Genomic DNA, 19196 nt, shown 5'->3' with positions numbered 1-19196 from the left:
ACATGCATTGAAAACAAATAGATACCCACATTCATGAAAGCTTCCTTGTTGACATTGGGCCTCTTTCAGCCAAATGTGTCTCATAGGGTTATTGTGCCAAAAAAAGGAGGAGGGGGAGAAATATTTATGTCACTTTGGTTTCTTGAATGAAAGATGGAATGTAATGCTTAACAAATTCCAGCAAAATAATTTTCCTTCATTTTTAAAAGGCAGCAAAAAGTTCTGCAATCTTGAATTACAAACCTTAAAAAGAATGTTGTTGAGACGGGAATACAATATTAGATGTCCCTGCTTAGAGCTGGAAAAACCTAAATCATATATAAAAGTCTATTAAAAAATGTCTTATATCCTATTAGTTTGGTCTTTTTATTTAGTTTGGATGATATTTAAGAGCTTTGGATTTTCTTAGTTTATGATGTGTTTGAAACCTAAACTATATTGTAAGCCATTGGATGTTAGTTGCAACATATCATTTGCAAATACAGTCAAACATTAAATGCCATTCCATGCCAAAAATTACATACTATGACATGAGAAATATATGTTTGATAATTATATAATCCCAGTTTTTGAAAGCATCTTAAAATTAGTAATAGTAGCTATTAAGTACAAATATGGACTATTTAGTAAATATTTAAATATTTGCAGACTATCCAGGGAATATTCAACATCAAAATTTAAAGATATGTATAATTTGGCTCTGTATGATGGCAAATCATAGTACAATTTACAGGTTCAGTTAGATATATAGTAGGCAAAGGACAAAGGGGAGACTCCATAAAATGTACCGCTCATATATTTTAAAAATACATTTTTTAAGATGATCTGCCCCCTAAAAAAGATTACCTACTTCTATCACCTAAACATACTTTGAGTATAAAGGTAAACTATTTAAAAGGGTAAAAACAACTCTTACTGCCAAGTAAAATACCTATCCTTTTGTATTATCAGCACCACTACAGAATATGTAATTGTGTTTTATGAACAACAGTATGAATGATTGGCCATGAATCATTCATACTGTTGGAATGGAATGGAAAATTTAATATTAGTTCCTAATAATATTGCTTGCACATAAAGCATATCTTTAAAAACATCTCAAATCTTTGTGCTGTGGTTATATATGACTCTAATTTCTCTATAATTTAGTTTTACAAATTACATTTTTTTTCTTGTGTGGATCTCAGACGTAGGTTTTCAGATGTAAATGAGATTTTGATGAAGCTAGCTTGAAGGAAAAGGCTTCTCAAACTGAATTTGATTACTGGTATAGGTGGACACAGCCATATAGTTTTTATGAAAAATATATTGGTATCTTGTTTTCTTGTTGTGGGTTACCTACAGCTTATAGTCCTAGAAGTCCCTAATAGCTTCTTAACTGAGTATCAACCAGGTGATCTGTTTAACTTTTTGAAATCAACTAAGGTCAGCTAGGAACTTTCTCCTGCAGTGACCTACTGTCACATTCAAGGTAGGTCAGGTCATGTCAGGAATCAGACATAATGAGATCACACAAATAAAGACAAATATTCATGTCCCAGGATAATATTGCAAAATCCAATCTGGGCTGGTCACCGTGACCAGAGGTTTAGTCTTCCAAATTTCAGACTCATGCTGGAGTTCCTCAGGGAACCTATATTTATTGGAATCATAGTAAAATCACTTTACTATTAGAACTATTAGAACATTACTTTATTGGCCTAAACAAATTTTGAAAGTCTGAGACCATTTCCCCTTCCCTCCTTCAGATGCCAAAGAAAGTTAAGGCAGAGCAAGTTTAATCCCCCCCTCACAAAACTCCTCAGACTTTTGCAGAGATTCTCTGCACACCTTTTCCAAGGTCATTTACCAACTTGGTTTCCAGTTATTTTAATGAGTTTAATATATGTATGAGTATTTGGTTTCAACCCTCTTTGTTCCTGGTTTTAATCCTACTTTAGCTCCTTAGAGTCACAGTTTGTGAGTTTAATGGCTGCATAAACCCTATTAAAAATAAAAATTATTGTATGTATAGGTTTCTATTCTTAAAAAAAAAAAATTAAGAAAGACCTAAAAGTACTAATGGAATATCTATGAAATACAATAGCATTATTGTGCAGATAATTATTAACATGATTATTTTCTTATGCAGCCAGTCCTGGTGCTGTTGGGAGAATTGAATGGGATTGGGGACATATGAGGAAAGAAATGGTCTCTTGAGGCAATATTTTACTTACCAAAAATAATATGCCAAAATTCAAAAAGAAATAGTAAAATTTAAAGCAGTCCTGTGAGAAATTCCAGTCTCTTCTGAATTTCTACTACTTTAGTAGAGAATAGAATTCAAGCTAACTTTACAGTTAATTTATGGTGATTTGCAGATGTATATAATCCTTAGCCAAGGTATATGGATCACCAATGTTAAGCTATGTGGAAAAAACCAAGCTGGGATTTGATGATAAAAGCACCATTGATGGGCAATTTAATTTTCTCATGTATGTGTATATCAGCCAATAAGGCAGTAAAAATGATGTACAGATTAGCACTTCTCTTCTTAGAATTATTGCGGATATTCTTTAGGTCTCCAGACATTGATATTTTCAAGAAACTCCATGGCTACAATTGCAAGAACAAAGCCTTCTACACAGGTGAGTTGTTCCTCATTAGGGCAGCAAAACCATTATGCAAAGCAAAAAATAAAAAAATAAAAACACCCTTGCATCTCTTCCATCTGTTAATTACCTGCTCAACAAAAGAAGTAGAGATGCTGAACAGACAACACTGAGAAAGTCACACAAATTCTTTCCTTGTTCTTAGAATTAAAAAAAAAAACTGTTTAACTTCTGTTTTATTGTCAGAAAAATGTCCATAGTTGAAGGTAATGGAGTAAGTGGATAGTATAGACCAGGGGTGTCAACTCGTGATCCATGGGCCAGATATGTCACGCACTGGCCATGCCCACTCCAGTTTTAGTGAAAGGGGGAAATGTCGTGATACATCATGTGACAGCAACAATGTGTCATCGCAAGTTTGACACCCTGGTCTAGAGAAAGGACCTCGTTGGCTCATAAACCTGAAGTGTAGTTAGTCACATGCTGCATCAGAAAATATGATGTGGGGGCCTTATTAACAGAGGGATACAATCAAGATCAAGTGAGGTACTAATACCACTCTATAAAGCCTAGTAAGAGACCACAGCTAGAGTACTGCATCTAGTTTTGGTCACCACACTATAAAAAAGATGTTGTGACTGTAGAAAATATGTAGAGAACAGCAACCAGGTTGATCATGGGACTGGAGACTAAAATATATGAAGAACAGTTACAGGAACTGGGCATGGCTAGTCTAGAGAAGAGAAGGACCAGGGGAGACAGGATAGCAGTGTTCCAATATTTGAGGGGCTGTCACAGAGAGGAGGGGGTCAAGCTAGTTTCCAAAGCACCTGAAGGCCAGACAAGGAATAATGGATGGAAACTGACCAAGGAGAGATTCAAAATAGAAATAAGGAGGAACTTTCTGATAGTGAGAACAACCAACCAATGAAACAGCTTGCCTTTAGAAGTTGTGGGAGCTTTATCATTTAAGACTTTCAAGAAGAGTTTGGACTGTCATTTGTCAGAAATAGTGTAGGGTCTTCTGTTTGGGTGGGGGATTGGACTAGTTGACCTACAAGGTCCCTTCCAACTCTGTTAAACTGTAATCTGTAATCATTTTAATGAGTGGTTTTCTGGATCTTGGCTTAACTCATTGTCATTGTTGCTTAAAAATCATGACCTTTCAAAATAAAGAGTAATATACTTGTGACTGAACTAATGGAAGGAAAAACTCCACAGCAACTGTGTATAAATGAGTATTGTGTTTGACTACATTCCCTCTCCTAGAGATTTTTTCAGAGATCCCTAATGATCACCCAGCTGAATGAACTACATTGACTCTCCAAATAGACTAATAATGAAAGAATAAGAACTCTAGAAATAGACTAGACTAGAAAGAAAGAATAACCAGAAATAGCTTTATTTTACTTTCTCAGAGATCCCTAATGAGCACCCAGAGGTATGAACCATTTATTGCAGTGGCAATCTTTATATACCAGGAGATGGGTAAGAGGATGAAAATGTGAATATTTCCAATATTGCAAAGAAGAGAACTCCAAATAACAACGGAGGTTTAGAATTGGTGCAATTTAAACATATTGTGCATTTCCAATCTCTCCTCCAATCATGTTGCTTTTACAGCACTGCACTGAGCCTGTCAAAGAAAGTGCTGTAGATAAACAGAAAAAGAATGAACAAACCTGGAAAAAAATCTTTCACTGGGAGAATAGAAATTACATCATTTGAATAAGGGATGTGGTTTTATGTGAATCAGATGAAGTTAATTGAGATATTTGGCTTTCCTTCTGAACAAGTGTCAGTGGCTCTCTCATCTGTCTGGCAGAGTTCAAGAAAAGAATAATACAGCTGATACAAATTTGGGTCAATTTACAACTTGCATTAAACCTGCAGCTTGGGCTGGCAGCATGAATTAGCTTAAGCAAGAATGTGGACAAGCACTGATAAAGTTTCAGGTCCCTGTTTATTCTGTTTTTGTTTCTTGAAGCAGCAATGTCTTCAGTTATTGTTTCTGGGCAATTTTTTGGAAGAAACTGTCAAAAATGGCTTCTAAATTAGGACCATTACACTTTCCTAGTCAGAATACACAAAACATTGTTAGATATTTTATTAATGGATTTAAGGAATATAGATAAAGGTCAATTAAAGGGCTTGTAAAGGTCAGTTAAAAGCAATGGTGGCATTCAGCCAGTTCAGACTGGTTTGGGCAAACCAGTAGTGGTGACCTGCGGGTGGGGGTGGGCCACCCACTCGCCCTGGCTCTATGTCTTCCTATTTAGCCATGTTTTCTAAGCTGCATGCATGTGTGCAAGCCGTGCATGCGAGCAAAGCACATGTGCAGATGGTGCATGCGCTTATGAAGTTTTGGTGCACGGCAAACTGGTGGTAATATTATGTGAGACCCACCTCTGGTTAAAAATCATTAAGGAAGAGGATGTTCTACTTTGGGTTTTTTTTTTAAATTTGACATTTGTGATTTACAGTAGCTTGGACATTTCATTTTCTGTTGGATTAATCTTTTACTGTATTATTTGTTATTGATATCCAAATTATCCTTGTAATGTGTTTGCCAACACTTTAGTACACTGATTACTCTTTTCACTACTCTGGGATCAATATAATACATTTTAAAAACAATATACTGAAAAATATGTTTTCAGTGAAAGTCTCTGCTTAACAGTTTCTGATATTTCTGGCATCTTTTAGGATCAAGTTGGAATTTATCATACTTTTGAATCAGAGTCCCAAAAACTATATGAAGTGGGAAACTGCTGTTGTATAGAGGTTTGGTGCTTCAGCTGCTCATTGTCTTCTTAAATTTCCCTTTCCACTGAAATTTTAATTACTTTGTATGTGTTTTTAAATGTTGGAACAACTTTTTAAAAAATCAAATCCCAACATCTTCCAACTTTATCACAAGTTATAATATATTGGTTAGACTGCTTGTTTTAAATGAATGTGAATGTAGTTATGCACTGTTACTTTTATATAGGATCGAGTAACAGAAATGAATAGTTGAAGTCAAGACTCAGACTGAAAGAAATAGATTTTTTCTGGACCCATTTTGATCAGGGCTTTCCCAGAGCTCTGGTATTGAGACTGCCTAGTCTAAACTGGAAGTTAGTAATAGGCAGTGTGGCCCTGCTAATTCTCTTGAAACTTTCTGTGCCTCTCAGTATCCTTGGCATGGTGTTCTTCTCGACCAGGGGTGTCAAACCCATGGCATCACATTATCATCATGACGTATTGCGACTCCCCCCCCTTCGCTAAACTGAGTGTGTGCATGCCTGATGCCAATGGGTTTGACACCCCTGTTCTAGATCTGATGGGACTAGTCTTTGAGGACACTGTTTTGAAATAATTCTGGTTCTTGCAATCAGAAGGTACCCAATATATGGTGTACTATAGTTCAACATCTAGGTGAGTAACCTTTAATGTGTCTCGAGGAACAGGTTCACAGTATTCCTGAACACCCATATGTTATTAGATTTGCAAAAGCTGACTTTGGCAAGGAATGTCAGTGTGCAAATTGACCCTTGCTGAGTAGGCTGTACTTAGTAATTAGATACTAAGTATAAATCAATACTTAGATTTTGCAGTATTCTTTTCCTGTCACGCACACCAAGTCCTGCCCATAGAACTGATAGTAAAAAACAAAAACAAAACGAATTTCACCACTGATCATCTGCAGGCTTGCCTTTCCAGATATGGATATTTCTGTTTACTCAGGAGAACAAGGGAGGACCATCTGTGGATCTATGTGCTACAAGAGTTTAAGCCTTCTAATATGTGAGAGACAGTATTCTCCTAGGTGGCTTCCAGGCTGTGAGAGGCTCTCCCCTAGGAAACTGCCCTTGTTTGATGGAGTGTGCATTTGCAGGAGCAGTGGAGGAGACTTTGGCTACAGAGTTTTCCCAGAAAGAGGCCCAGATTAAGAGAGTGCCCAGTCCTGAGCTGGATGGAGCTGGGAGAAGGGGCAGAATAAGTATAGAATTTCTCAGGATATATCAGGTAGGTTAGAAAGTTATACCTTTAGTTTGGCAAGATTCTATTCATTAGGCGTAAGCTAATAAAGCACTGAACTCAATTGAATCTCAATGTCTCATCTCTGAGTTTGGGCCTGACCCCTTGTTTCTTATTCTTCCATTTATTTAGCAAGTTAGTAAAGACATTCTTCCACAAAGCTTTTAACTGTTTATGTAATGCTTGATTTTGTCTTGAGAATTTAATTCTATTGATGTTGATTTGGTATAAAAGACAGAGAGGATAGCCTTAAAGGACAGAGTTTTCAAGGCCTGTGAAGAGGCAAGTATGAAGATGTAGGCCAGATTAAAGGAGGTGAGCTAAGGCCAAGAAAATAGTGTAAATATTTCACAAAGCCCTGCCCTATTTCACATGTTGGGGGTGGGAGGTAGGAAAGGTTATATTCAATCTTGCAAGATTTTGTTACTATAGCTTTACAGTGAAAACAGTTCTGATCCAGAAGACATTGGTGTTCTAGTCTGATCCACTTTGAGAAGCAGGCATTCATTTATAACTTATAAACAAACCAATTTATGCACAGGAATTTGCAGTGTTCAGCTAGGAAGTGGTTCTGAATTGTCCTATAGTCAATAGGAGGCTGAAAGGAAGCAAAGGGGCTTGTGTCACTTAATTTGTGTCACTGTATTTTTTTTCTTTGTAGCTATGGAATTTTCATGTTGTTTCTAGAGCAGGACCCCTGGCATTTTCTAGGTCATCCCCCTCCCTCCCGCTAAAGCAATGATACTATTTTTAGGAATTCAAAGATGATGGTGTTGGCTTTGTGGAGTCACAGTGGGAATTGTAGCCATAGCCCCAGGGCACAATATGTAATAGTTTTAATAAGCTAACTTCAAGACACAAAGAGTGAGAACATTTCCAAATTAAAGAACTCTCGATCCAACGCATTTTTTCTTTCCCAGATGTTCTATCAGCTTCCTCAATAAATATTGCTTTAAAAATATTTTCCCTGTATTTTAGCTTTCCCCCATGAAGTCCTGTTCCGATCTGCTGTTTTGACCCTTCAGTATTGATACCACACTTTTATATGTTGTTTTGTATTCTTGTTTGCATGCTTTATTATGAGTGAATAGTGTTACTAAGATATATTGATGATGATGATTTGATTGTTACTAGTATTGTAAATTGCTTTGTACCAACTTCTTGGGACCATTTAGTACAGAAACAAGTTAGATAAAATAATGCATAAAGATTGGGATATTCAAGTTACAGCAGTAGTTAGCCTCTCTGCTGGCTTGGCACCCTTTGCATTATGGGCTCTTTGTTATTGTCTGGCTGTAAATAGAGTGATGTGTGCCTTGTTCTGAGTGACATTATATGTTCCTCTTGTTGTCCCAGTGTATTGACTACTGCCTCCTTTGTGTGGGTAATGGCAAGGTATCATAAAAGGGCAAGCACAGAGTGATGGTTGCATTGCTGTAGCTAGGATTGCAAAATTAACCTTTATATCTGCCACAGTTTTTTTATGACATTGATTCTGTACTGCTGTGCTAGCATAACAATGCAGCAATATTAGCCTTCAGCTGAGATGGTTCCTAGCAGAACATTGGACTGCATAAGGTTTTGAAGGTTAAACTTTTGGTTAGCAATAGCATAGCAATAGCACTTAGAATTATATACTGCTTCACAGTGCTTTACAGACCTCTCCTCTAAGTGGTTTATAGAGTCAGCATATTGCCCCCAACAATCTGGGTTCTCATTTTATTGACCTTGGAAGGATGGAAGGCTGAGTCAACCTTGAGCTGGTCAGGATTAAACTCCTGGCAGTAGACAGAATTAGAGTGTAATACTGCATTCTAACCACTGCTCCACCTTGCCTAAATATAAAATGTGTCAAAAATAAATAGAATTAAAATTCTTAGATTCAATTCTGTTCCAGAATTGTCTGGAGGGTTTTGAAATTAGGCGAGAGAGATTAGACTGAGAATTGCATTGCCTTCTTCTGCCCTATACACAAATCCACCCCCTCTCTTTCCCTGGCATTCAATCCATGGAGATAGAAACACCAATGCTATTTGTGTTGGCTGTAATTGGAAAGTAGAACAAACAAAGCCAATGGCAACGTAGTTAGAAAAACCTGTCCATCACTTCTTTGGCTCCAATAGGTCAGTTCACATTTGAGATGCCCATATCACCTGATAGGGTGCTAGTGGTACATAGGAATGGAAATTAGCTTGTGAAGCCCCTGCTTGGCTGGTGTTGGCAGACATGGCTTGAGAGGTGATTTCAAAATATGTTGCTTGGTTTTTCACAGCCCTTGGCTAGTGCTGTAGAAGTGAAGCCCAAAGGATGTTCCTGGGTCCAGCAATGCCTCAGCTTCCTGGCAGAGGGGGCTGAACTCTCACTTGCCATATGGCCAGGGGGGGAGCCTTTCCATTTTCTGTCATGGGTGATGAAGTCATTTTCGCAGCTTAATGATGCACTATGGGATTAGGAGGGAGGGGGATTTGTTTGACAAAAGCAGGCCTCAGATGTGTTGCAAAAATTAATAATGTATTCAAGCCTTTATTAGATTAAAAGCAAGAGCCAGGGAATCAGTTTATCTGTATTAATCCTTTGAAAAACGGTTTAAAAGAAGCTTTAATCAGAGGAACGGGTACCCAGATGCCTCCATCCCTCCCTGGTGGCATGTAGAAAGTGGTTTTCTTCTTCATAAAAATGTATAATGGAAAAAAAGGGAGAGAGATTCTCTATTCATCTGCAATGATTTATCTCTGAGTTATAGCCACAGCCCCCTAGATAAATAGAAAAGAATAGAATGAATACCTTCTATAAATTAGATGATAGATAGATAGATAGATAGATAGATAGATAGATAGATAGATAGATAGATAGAGTAGATAAGGTAGAGTAGATAGACAGACAGACAATATATTTTATACCTATAAAATTGTGTGTGTGTGTGTGTGTGTGTGTGTGTGTGTGTGTGTGAATTTATCCATATATGAAATTAATGGTCAGTCTCAAAACATCCATTTCTAAAACCTTTTGGCTGCCCTTTTTCCTTTAATGCATTTAGAAAAATGATGGGTAGTTGTGAGCAGGTTCTAAAATTATTAGGTCAGCATAGGGATCTTAGTTACCAGGTAAAGTACTGAGGGAATTTTGTTATTGTGCATTGTATCCTAAGTAAATATTAGGGGATAAATGTAGGTGAAGATTGAAGCTGTGGAGTCCTTGCTGATCTCTGAACTAGGTTGTTCGACTGCAAATTTTTCATAACCCAACTAGGGTAGACACAATATCATCAGTGTGAGTGAACTGCACTGAAAAAAGCTAGTTATGACCAATGTTCATACTTATGACCATTGTGGCATTCCCATGGTCATGTGATTAAAATTCAGATGTTTGACAACTGACTTATATTAACGACGGTTGCGGTGTCCTGGGTCATGTGATTACCTTTTGCGACCTTCTGACAAGCAAAGTCAATGGAGAAGCCAGATTCACTTAACTTACTAATTTAACAACTTCAGTAATTCACTTAACAACTGTGGGAAGAAAGGCTGTTAAATGGGGTAAAACTCAATAAATGTCTCACTTAGCAACATAATTTTTGGGTTTTATTGTGGTTGTAAATCAAGAACTACCTGTATTCAAATGAATGTTATTATCATTTTATATTAATTATTCTTGATTATTCTTTTATAATAGGAAAAATACATTTTCTGTTGGAAATTGGAAATTCCACTTGATAGTTAAATTAAAAGTGTTCTTTGCTTAGTAAAGTAAATCTTTTAGTTAGCTAGGATAGGGAAATATTCTTAAAGTTGAATTTAGTTAAACAAGTGCTCCATCTGCTGACCAATAATTTATGCAAGGCTCTTTAAATCTTCCCAAGATGTCGAATTTTTCTGATGCTTTCTAAATGCTACAGATGTTCTTTTTTGTATTCTGTCCCACAACTGCATTGATTGCAGGCATACTAATAAGAATAAGCCAACACTGAATCTAATGAGGTTTAATCTTGCTTTAATATGAGGATTGTCTTGTTGAAATCCTTGTGAGTCATTTTGAGAAAAATGAAAATGGTTGCAGAGAGACTTGTAAATGGTTGGTGCAAAGGTTATAATTCAGAGTGAATTCCCCCTTCCCCTCTGGGTGAAAATGGTTGTAGCAAGAAATTTTTTTGTTATTTGTTGAGGAACTCCCCAAACAAAACAAAACAAACCTAAGAAAGTCAATGAAAAAAAAAAGAAAACCAAGTGCAATTATACAATAATTATTAAAATAATTTTAAAACTTTTTTTCCTTCTTGGAGTTGATTTAAATTTTACGTTACTCATTTTCAGCACATGGCGGTCAGTAGTGGGGAGTTTTGCTTTATGATGTTTTATAGGGATTGTATTTCCATTCTTTGGATTTGATTAGAAATTTCCTGGAGGGAAATTTAAGGCACTGGTTTTTGTTTTTTTTTGTTTTTTGTTTTTGAATAGACACAAACAGACACAACAAACACCATAAAAAGGCACCGTTTTTTTGAGGGTTTTTAAAAAACCAATTTATGGCTTTTTAATTTTTTTTATAGTTTTATAGTTCTTGGATTTTACCACTGTTGTAAACTGCTTGAGGTTGTTTTAAATGGGAAGGGACATATACTGTATTTTTCAGACTATAAGACCCTCTGGACTATAAGATATACCTAGCTTTTGGGGAGAAAAAGAAGAAAAAAAAATACCTCTGCCTCCCAGCAATTTGCCTCCTCGCAGCAAACAGCAAAGAGCTTCAGCACAGCCTGATTTAGCATGAGCAGCTGATTGGTGATTGGATCGCCCTCCCAGAATTCCGACAATCAGCTGTTCCAGGGGTCAGGGATTGCCACCGCCACCACCTATCACTGCCATGGCAGTGATCAATGGCAATCCCCACCACCTGAAATGGGCTGAAAATAGGCCACACGAACTCCAATAATGGGGTTCACAGAGGCAGTGATAAGTGGCAGCGGTAATCCCCACATCCTGGAACAGCTGATCATCAATATTCCGGGAAGCCAATCCAACCACCAATCAGTTGTTCATACTAAATCAGGCTGTGAACTTGACCAGGCTGTTTGCTGTTTGTTGCAAGGAGGCAAATTGCTAGAAGGCAGAGGCCAAAGGGTAGGAACTGGAGGATGGGTGGGGCTTCAGCAATATTTGCTCTATAAGATGCACAGATATTTCCATCCACTTTTTTTGGGGGGGGGGAGAGGGAGTGTGTCTTATAGTATGAAAAATACGGTCAATCTTTTAAATAATTACAGAAATCAATATGCATCTCAGAAGTTTTGGACTTGGCTCTTGAATAAAATGAAATATTGGGGTCCAAAACCAGTTTGATCAGACTGTTTTTCTAAATCACTGAGTTGAAATCTGAACTAAAGCAGGTTTAGGTTTAGGCAAATTCTTAGGTGAAAAACCTGTGAAATGGAAAAGTGAAAGAAAATGAAATGAGTTTATTTTTTAAAAAAGACTGAATCATGGTAGCAAAAGCAACAAGCAAGCATGAAGCAGACACAAATGTCTCCCCCACCCCAAAGTAACTGGAACGGGTAAAATAAAATAAAATAAAAATGGATATTTTAAGTATCCTTGGCTGTATTTTGATGTTCCCTTTATAATTATACAATTGTTTATTAACATAAGTGGTGTGTTTGCCTATCTGCATGCCTGTGTATGTTTTAACAGTCAGACTTATTGTGATATCTATAGTTTTTTAATGCAAAGACAGTTTCCTTGATTCTTAAGAATTTGGAATGAATGTATTAAAAATAGAATACTTGGAAACCAGCCACTCGTGTATTTTGGGGAGAGTTTATTGTCCAGGAAATATGATCTATATATTAAAGTAAACATTGTATTGAGGCCAGGCTAGGGGGGAAAAATGCAGGAAACATTTGAGGAGGAATTGTTAAACATAGATATATGCAGTCTGTCATACGCTCTATTGTGTATGTTTTTTCCCTTTCCTTTTTCTTTCTCTAAAGGCAGAAAGAGAGAAAGAGAGAGATGAGGGGGGGAGGGAGGGAGAGAGATTGTTTATATAGAAAGAGGCTTGCTGGGATGTATTAATAATAAGAGAGTAAAATGGAGTTCCATCCGAGTGGGGCATCCTCCATAGACCAACTGACCTTTTCCCACACAGCTGCCTTGAATTATTTGTCTGTCTTTTTCAAACAATATCAATTCTATTTTCAGATCAGACAATTCTCTCTCCTCTCACGTACATAACGGATACATGGAAGCCATGTGCTGAAGGTGTGCCCTAAGCTTAGTGATGTGTCCTTATTTCCTGCCTTAATCTTAATCATTTAAGACAAACCCACATTTTAGTCTCAAAGCAGCAATGGTGGCCAGCATCCTCTGAGTAGTGTTTCCTATTGAAGGCAAACAGGGATGTGGTGGCTCAGTGGCTAAGATGTGGAAGCTTGTCGAGCAGAAAGGTCGGCAGTTTGGCGGTTTGAATCCCTAGTGCCACGAAACGGAGTGAGCTCCCATTACTTGTCCCAGCTTCTGCCAACCTAGCAGTTTTAAAGCATGTAAAATGCAAGTAGAAAAATAAGAACTTCCTTTGATAGGAAGGTAACAGTATTCCATGTGCCTTGGCGTTCAGCATTTAGTCATGCCAGCCACATGACCACAGAGACGTCTTTGGACAACACTGGCTCTTCAGTTTTGAACCGGAGATGAGCACTGCCTCCCAGAATTGGGAATTACTAGCACATATGTGCGAAGGGAACCTTTACCTTTACTGAAGGCAAAATATTTTTCTTTTTTTATTCATTTATTAGAGCAGCTAATTTTACTGCTACTATTTATTACAACTTTTTAAATTTCTCAACTGGAAAATAAAATTGAAAACAAAATGTCCACAAGGTCCCTTTAAGTCTATTTTTTTTTCTAATTCACATTTTGAAAGGTATTTTCACATTCAGATTTTCATTGCCTAATAAGATTAGGTGATGACATCCACATACAAAGCCAGCATTAGAGATCAAGCAACTATAGACAACACTTTTCTACCAGATGACATAAATACAATATATCTTAATTTTATATGTTCAGCTATAAATCTCAGGTGAACAATGATATGATGAGTGATTAAATGCATGCTTCAAAAATATTATTATAAATTATCATCCTTTGTATAACTGATGACTTTAAAATACTTCAGGATATTTGATCAAGGTAATGATTAGCAAATATTTTTTCTATAGAAAGTCTAATCTATCAGCAGAGGCTGATGTCTAAAAGGAATGCTTTGAAAATCTTTTAGTCACTCTGAAGATATATTTCGTGTGTATAATTTTTGGAAAGAGTTAAGAGGGTGCTGATTTGTTTGTAGGGGTCCAGAAGGCATAGCTTTGGACTGTACGGGAAATCCAACTGATAATAGGGCTTTTGTAGCAGTTGTGTATATGACTGTATTATAAATCTAGAAAATATTACAAAGCTATTGTAAGTAATCTATATGTCCTCACTGAGAGGAAATCAAACTCATCATTAGTACCGTAATTGATCTTACTACTCAAAATCGTATTGCAATGGGGGTTTTTAAATCATGAAGATACTTGTTTCATATACAGATGGATTTGGGAGCATCAGAAAATATTAAATATTTAATATCAAATTATTCTGCAAATAACATGAATTTGAAGCTTGGAATTTAAATTCTGTCTTTTCTCCTGGTGCATAGGAGAGCATATTTTTAATTTTATCCACAAATAAGTTGTGAAGTAAATTGGGCTGAGAAACCCACCTAGATTCCAGAGATAAGTCTGGAACTGAATCTGGATCAGTTCCAACATCTATGTTTTACATAGAATACAAACATAAATCAATTACAGCAGTGTTTCTCAACCTTGGCGACTTTAAGTCCTGTGGACTTCAACTCCCAGAATCTCCCAGCCACTGAACTACAGGAAGTCCTTGACTTGTAACAGTTTGCTTAGTGATCATTCAAATTTATAACAGCACTGAAAAATGTGACTTATGACACATTTTTCAAACTTAAGACTATTGCAGCATCGCCACAGTCATTTGATCAAAATTCAGATGCTTGGCAATTGACTCATATTTATGATGGTTGCAGTGTCCTGGAGTCAAGTGATCACCTTTTGTGACCTTCCGACACACAAATGGGGAAGCCAGATTCACTTAACAGCTATGTTACTAACTTAACAACTGCAGAAATTCACTTAACAACTGTGCCAAGGAAAATAATAAAATGGAGCAAAATTCACTCGCTTAGCAACAGAAATGTTAGGCTCAATTGTGGTCATAAGTCGAGGACTACCTGTATTAGAACTATACACAACGTAAACATGATTACTAGCATTCGGGCATAATTTTCAATAACACCATTAATTTCTTTCAGGGTCTTTGGTGCAGCGATACTACTGACATCTACCCTCAACATGCTAATACCATCTGCTGCTCGGGTGCATTTTGGATGTGTCATCTTTGTTAGAATCTTGCAAGGTTTGGTTGAGGTATGGAACTAAACTGCAAATGGTTCTATGGACAGCTTGATTTGCCAGTTCTCTTTATTATGCCCCCCCCCCCCCAGTGTGATACATTGTTTCAACATCTTGCCTATTGAAGTGTTTAAAGTTTTAAAGTTTAAAGTTTAATAACATTTATATGCCGCCCAATCCCGTAGGACTCCGGGCAGCTTACAATACAAATAAATCAAAAAAGAATAGAAGGAAAGAAAAAATAGATTTAAAGAACACACCATACACTCCATTCTAAGTGGGGCTGGACCGTATTTTTGGGTCAACAGCCCCAGGCCTGCCGGAACAGCCAAGTTTTAGTGGCTTTATGGAAGGCCGAGAGAGTGGGAAGGGTCCAGATCTCTGCAGGTAGATCATTCTACAGGGCCAGGGCAGCTACAGAGAAAGACCTCCCCCGAGTAGTTGCTAACTGGCATTGCCCGGTCGACAGTACTCGAAGGAGGCCCAGCCTGTGAGATCTTATGTGGGGAGAGGTTATTAATGGCATAAAAAGAATGAATGAAACCCATGTCTATAGTCACTTCAGCGGAAAAGGAAGCCCAGTTGTACTGGGCAATCGGTTCCAGAATGCCTTCAATTCACCACTATCTTCATCTCTTGTCTTCTGTTTGCCTTTCCTATACAGCTTGGCATCTTCAAGTATCTTAAAGGGGCAGCTTCAAATTAAGTGCCCAAAATAGTGGTATTTTGGAGTGTGCAATGCCTCTCCATGTATGCTGCTTCTGTGGGATGTGATGATCTACCTGAACAAGCACAAGTCAACTTACTTTGGCCACAGCCCCCACTTGCTTTAGGTTGTAGCCTTACTCACATTGGAAAATGACCCCAAGCATGCTTTTCCAAAGTTTAAATATCCAATAAGTTATAGAAAGCATTTAACTGGCATAAATGGTGAGATATCTGATGCATAAAAGGGATGCTGCAAATACAGAATCTTTTTTAAGACTTTTTGTTTCTTTAAAATCTGGAGACAGGAGAAAAAAGGGAAATAGTAAATGATTACAAGAAAATACAGCAAAAAGCAACAAAAAGGCATTCCTACACTGGGAACTGGCAGTTAAGATGCCAATGTAATATTCAGACTGGATTATATGTATTTTAAGGTCCACGAGGACCCAGATTGTTAGGGCAATATGCTGACTCTGTAAACCACTTAGAGAGCACTATGAAAGCACTGTGAAGCGGTCTGTAAGTCTAAATGCTATTACTATGCCTACTCTTTAATTCTATGGTCACATATGGCGAGGCAGCCATATTTGGACTGCAAAAATCTGTATGACCACTAGATAGCATCAAAGAGTTGGAATTTTGTATAGCAATTTGCTGCCATGCAGTGGTGAAATTCATTTTTTCCCCTACCAATTCTGTGGGCATGGCAGGAGAAGGATACTGCAAAATCTCCATTCCCATCCCACTCCTGGGGCCACAGAGGTGGTATTTGCCAGTTTTCCGAACTACTCAAAATTTCTGCTACCGGTTCTCCAAAACCTGTCAGAACCCCTGCTGCCATGTCTAGAGAACATCTGGATTTTGCCATCAAAATATGGTAGCCAAGGCATGAGGCCTCAAGAAGAGCTGTAGTGGAACAGCAGTACCGAAGCAAGGTGAACTCTTTATTTCTGATCACTAATCCTCTCTGCGAAAAAGATGCAGTGGCCCACTGCACTGGAAGTGGAGGTGTCAGAGGTCCTGTTGATTCTGCCAGCTACCATTGCTGACTGCTCTCTTCCTGTTTTTGCTCTCTTCTTCTTTCTTCCCAGTGTGAAGAAATGAAGAGAGAAGAGGAACATCTTGCACATCACCATGCATTCATAATCTAATTTTGTACATTGTTTTTGTTTGACTGTCCTTATCCACTTGACTAATTAAGAAGATAAAAAAGAGGAATCAAAGTTAAACATGTTATTATAACAGTTGCAGTGGTGGGTTCCAGAATCCGTTCCAACCGGTATGGTTGGAATGGCCCCAGAGTTACCCACATGCACGTGTGTGGTGCTCACGCACACACACACGATGCACGCATGTGTTCTAGCATCAAATGCCACTTCCACAAGCCTCCGCGATGCTCCAGCTGCTCCATGGAGGGTCACGCAGGTGCCGTACGCAACATGTGTGTGCGCGGAAGCGCCAACAGCATAAAGCACCAGTAAGGAGTGCGGGAAGGCAAGTGGGCCATCCAGAGCACCATACTGGAACAATATTCGGTGCTCCAGGCAGGATCCGGTATGCCCATACTAGGGCGTACCGCCTGCAACCCACCATTGAACAGTTGGCAGAGGAATACATAAAATTAATGAATTAGAAGAAAAAAAAACTCCCAAAGTGCATTGACTCAAGTTCCGGAAAAATCACTGAAAAAGGATGAATACATTTCCAGGATGTCACATATAATCAACATTCCTCATTCTTCCATCTTTTTCAGTGTATGACCTACCTACAAATATTCTCAGATGTTATGCCTTATCGTTTCTGTACTCACCCTTTGGTCCTTGAAAAACAGCTTGAAGATCTGAGTCTTCAAGGGGTGGTTAATAGATTAGACAGACCTCACCTGCTCCCCATTCACACTTTGCTCCCTTTTCCATCTTGGTCAACTGAATATTAACTGAATTTTACATTTATGGTCTTTATTATTTTAAAGTTTTATTGAATGTTTTTTATTGAATGATTGTAAGCCACTTAAGAGTCACCTTGGCGAGATGGGTGGTGTAGAAGTTAAATAAAGAAATAATCAATAAATACATTCCCCCCTTTTGTTTTATCCTTTTATTTGTATGTCAGTTGAAGCAACTGTAAAGCAAGTAACCTTCTTTACAGGGTGTAACTTATCCAGCTTGCCATGGAATATGGAGCAAGTGGGCTCCTCCTTTAGAGAGAAGTAGACTAGTAACCACATCTTTCTGTGGTAAGTGACATCTCCATTATTTCACTTGTTTAGTATTCTCCTTTTTCTAACATACACTGAAATAAACTTTCTGCAGCTCATCATCAATATTCAGACACACTGATTAGAGTAAGTTTTGTTTTCACAGAGAACAATTTAGAGTAGACTAGTTCTGTTTGTGTGAACAAAAGTTAAGAACTTGAAAACTTATTCTTGAATGTTAGACATCTTATTCAGGCAAGCACATTTTGGATTTATCAGTCTGCATTAATAATTGTGGAAGAATAATGTGTTTACCCCATTTTTGTGTATTAATTTACAGGTCTGGAAATGACATTAAGTTAAGCCATTGTAGCTGTGAGATTAAATTAAAGGATCTAAGCATAACATATAAATCACAATATTAATACATTGAAGATAGTGTGGAATGTAGCTAAGTGCAGAAAGATGCAGATTATATTCTTCCTTTAGTCATAGAGACAACTGAGTGTTTTGAGGCCATTGCTCCCAGCCCTAGATTGGGAAATGGAAAAAAATATTTATTTATCAATTTACACTGGGCAGCCATGTTAGTTTATGGTCTATCAGCTTCAGTCAAGAGACCTTCATTCAGCAATGGATGGGTTTCAGGCTGATAACAACAGTAATAATTAAAATACTACATCAACTTTCCAGCTCAATAAATAAAGACAGGTGGATCCAAAATAATTGTATGCCAGGCTATTGTTTATTGTGTACACTTTTTTCTGGATTTATAGGATGGTTATATGAACTAATCATCTGGTAAAATTAAAATAAGATTGTGAGATTATTTGTAGAGGTTATTTCATCTATTTTCAAATTCTTGTACAACTTCTTAAAGAAAACTGATTAGGAAAGAATAATTCATATGGTCATTTTAATCAGAAGATATTAGTGAACAGTTTTCTTAGAAACTAGAAAAAATGTCTTTCAAAGGCACCCAATAGGCATCACAAAGAAGTTCCCATCACATAATTCATGACTTGGCATAATGATATTATGAGATGTGAAATGCCACTACCCCCTGCAGATGCCCAAGATGCCAATGGGAATTAAATTTCAGACTTGATGTCATTTCAACAGATGTTTATAATTTATTTGTTGTTGTTGTTGTTGTTGTTGTTATTATTATTATTATTATTATTATTATTGATGTTGTTGTCTA

The 19196-nt window shown here is 37.4% G+C and overlaps 1 protein-coding gene across 1 annotated transcript in view; it reads left to right on the top strand.

The window, feature by feature from the left end:
* Positions 1–19196, top strand: part of SLC17A6 (solute carrier family 17 member 6) — a 54904-nt gene that overhangs the window by 24779 nt on the left and 10929 nt on the right. Inside the window, exons 4-5 of the mRNA XM_087718989.1 lie at positions 14988–15102; positions 17944–18031. Of these exons, the coding sequence (XP_087575115.1) occupies positions 14988–15102; positions 17944–18031 (203 nt within the window). The remainder of the gene's footprint in view (positions 1–14987; positions 15103–17943; positions 18032–19196) is intronic.

Source organism: Thamnophis sirtalis, unplaced genomic scaffold (genome assembly GCF_051295495.1).
Source record: "Thamnophis sirtalis isolate CommonGarterSnake01/CBP01778 unplaced genomic scaffold, rThaSir2_p1.2 scaffold_1, whole genome shotgun sequence".
NCBI lineage: Eukaryota > Metazoa > Chordata > Lepidosauria > Squamata > Natricidae > Thamnophis > Thamnophis sirtalis.
This window is presented reverse-complemented; position numbering and strand designations above follow the sequence as displayed.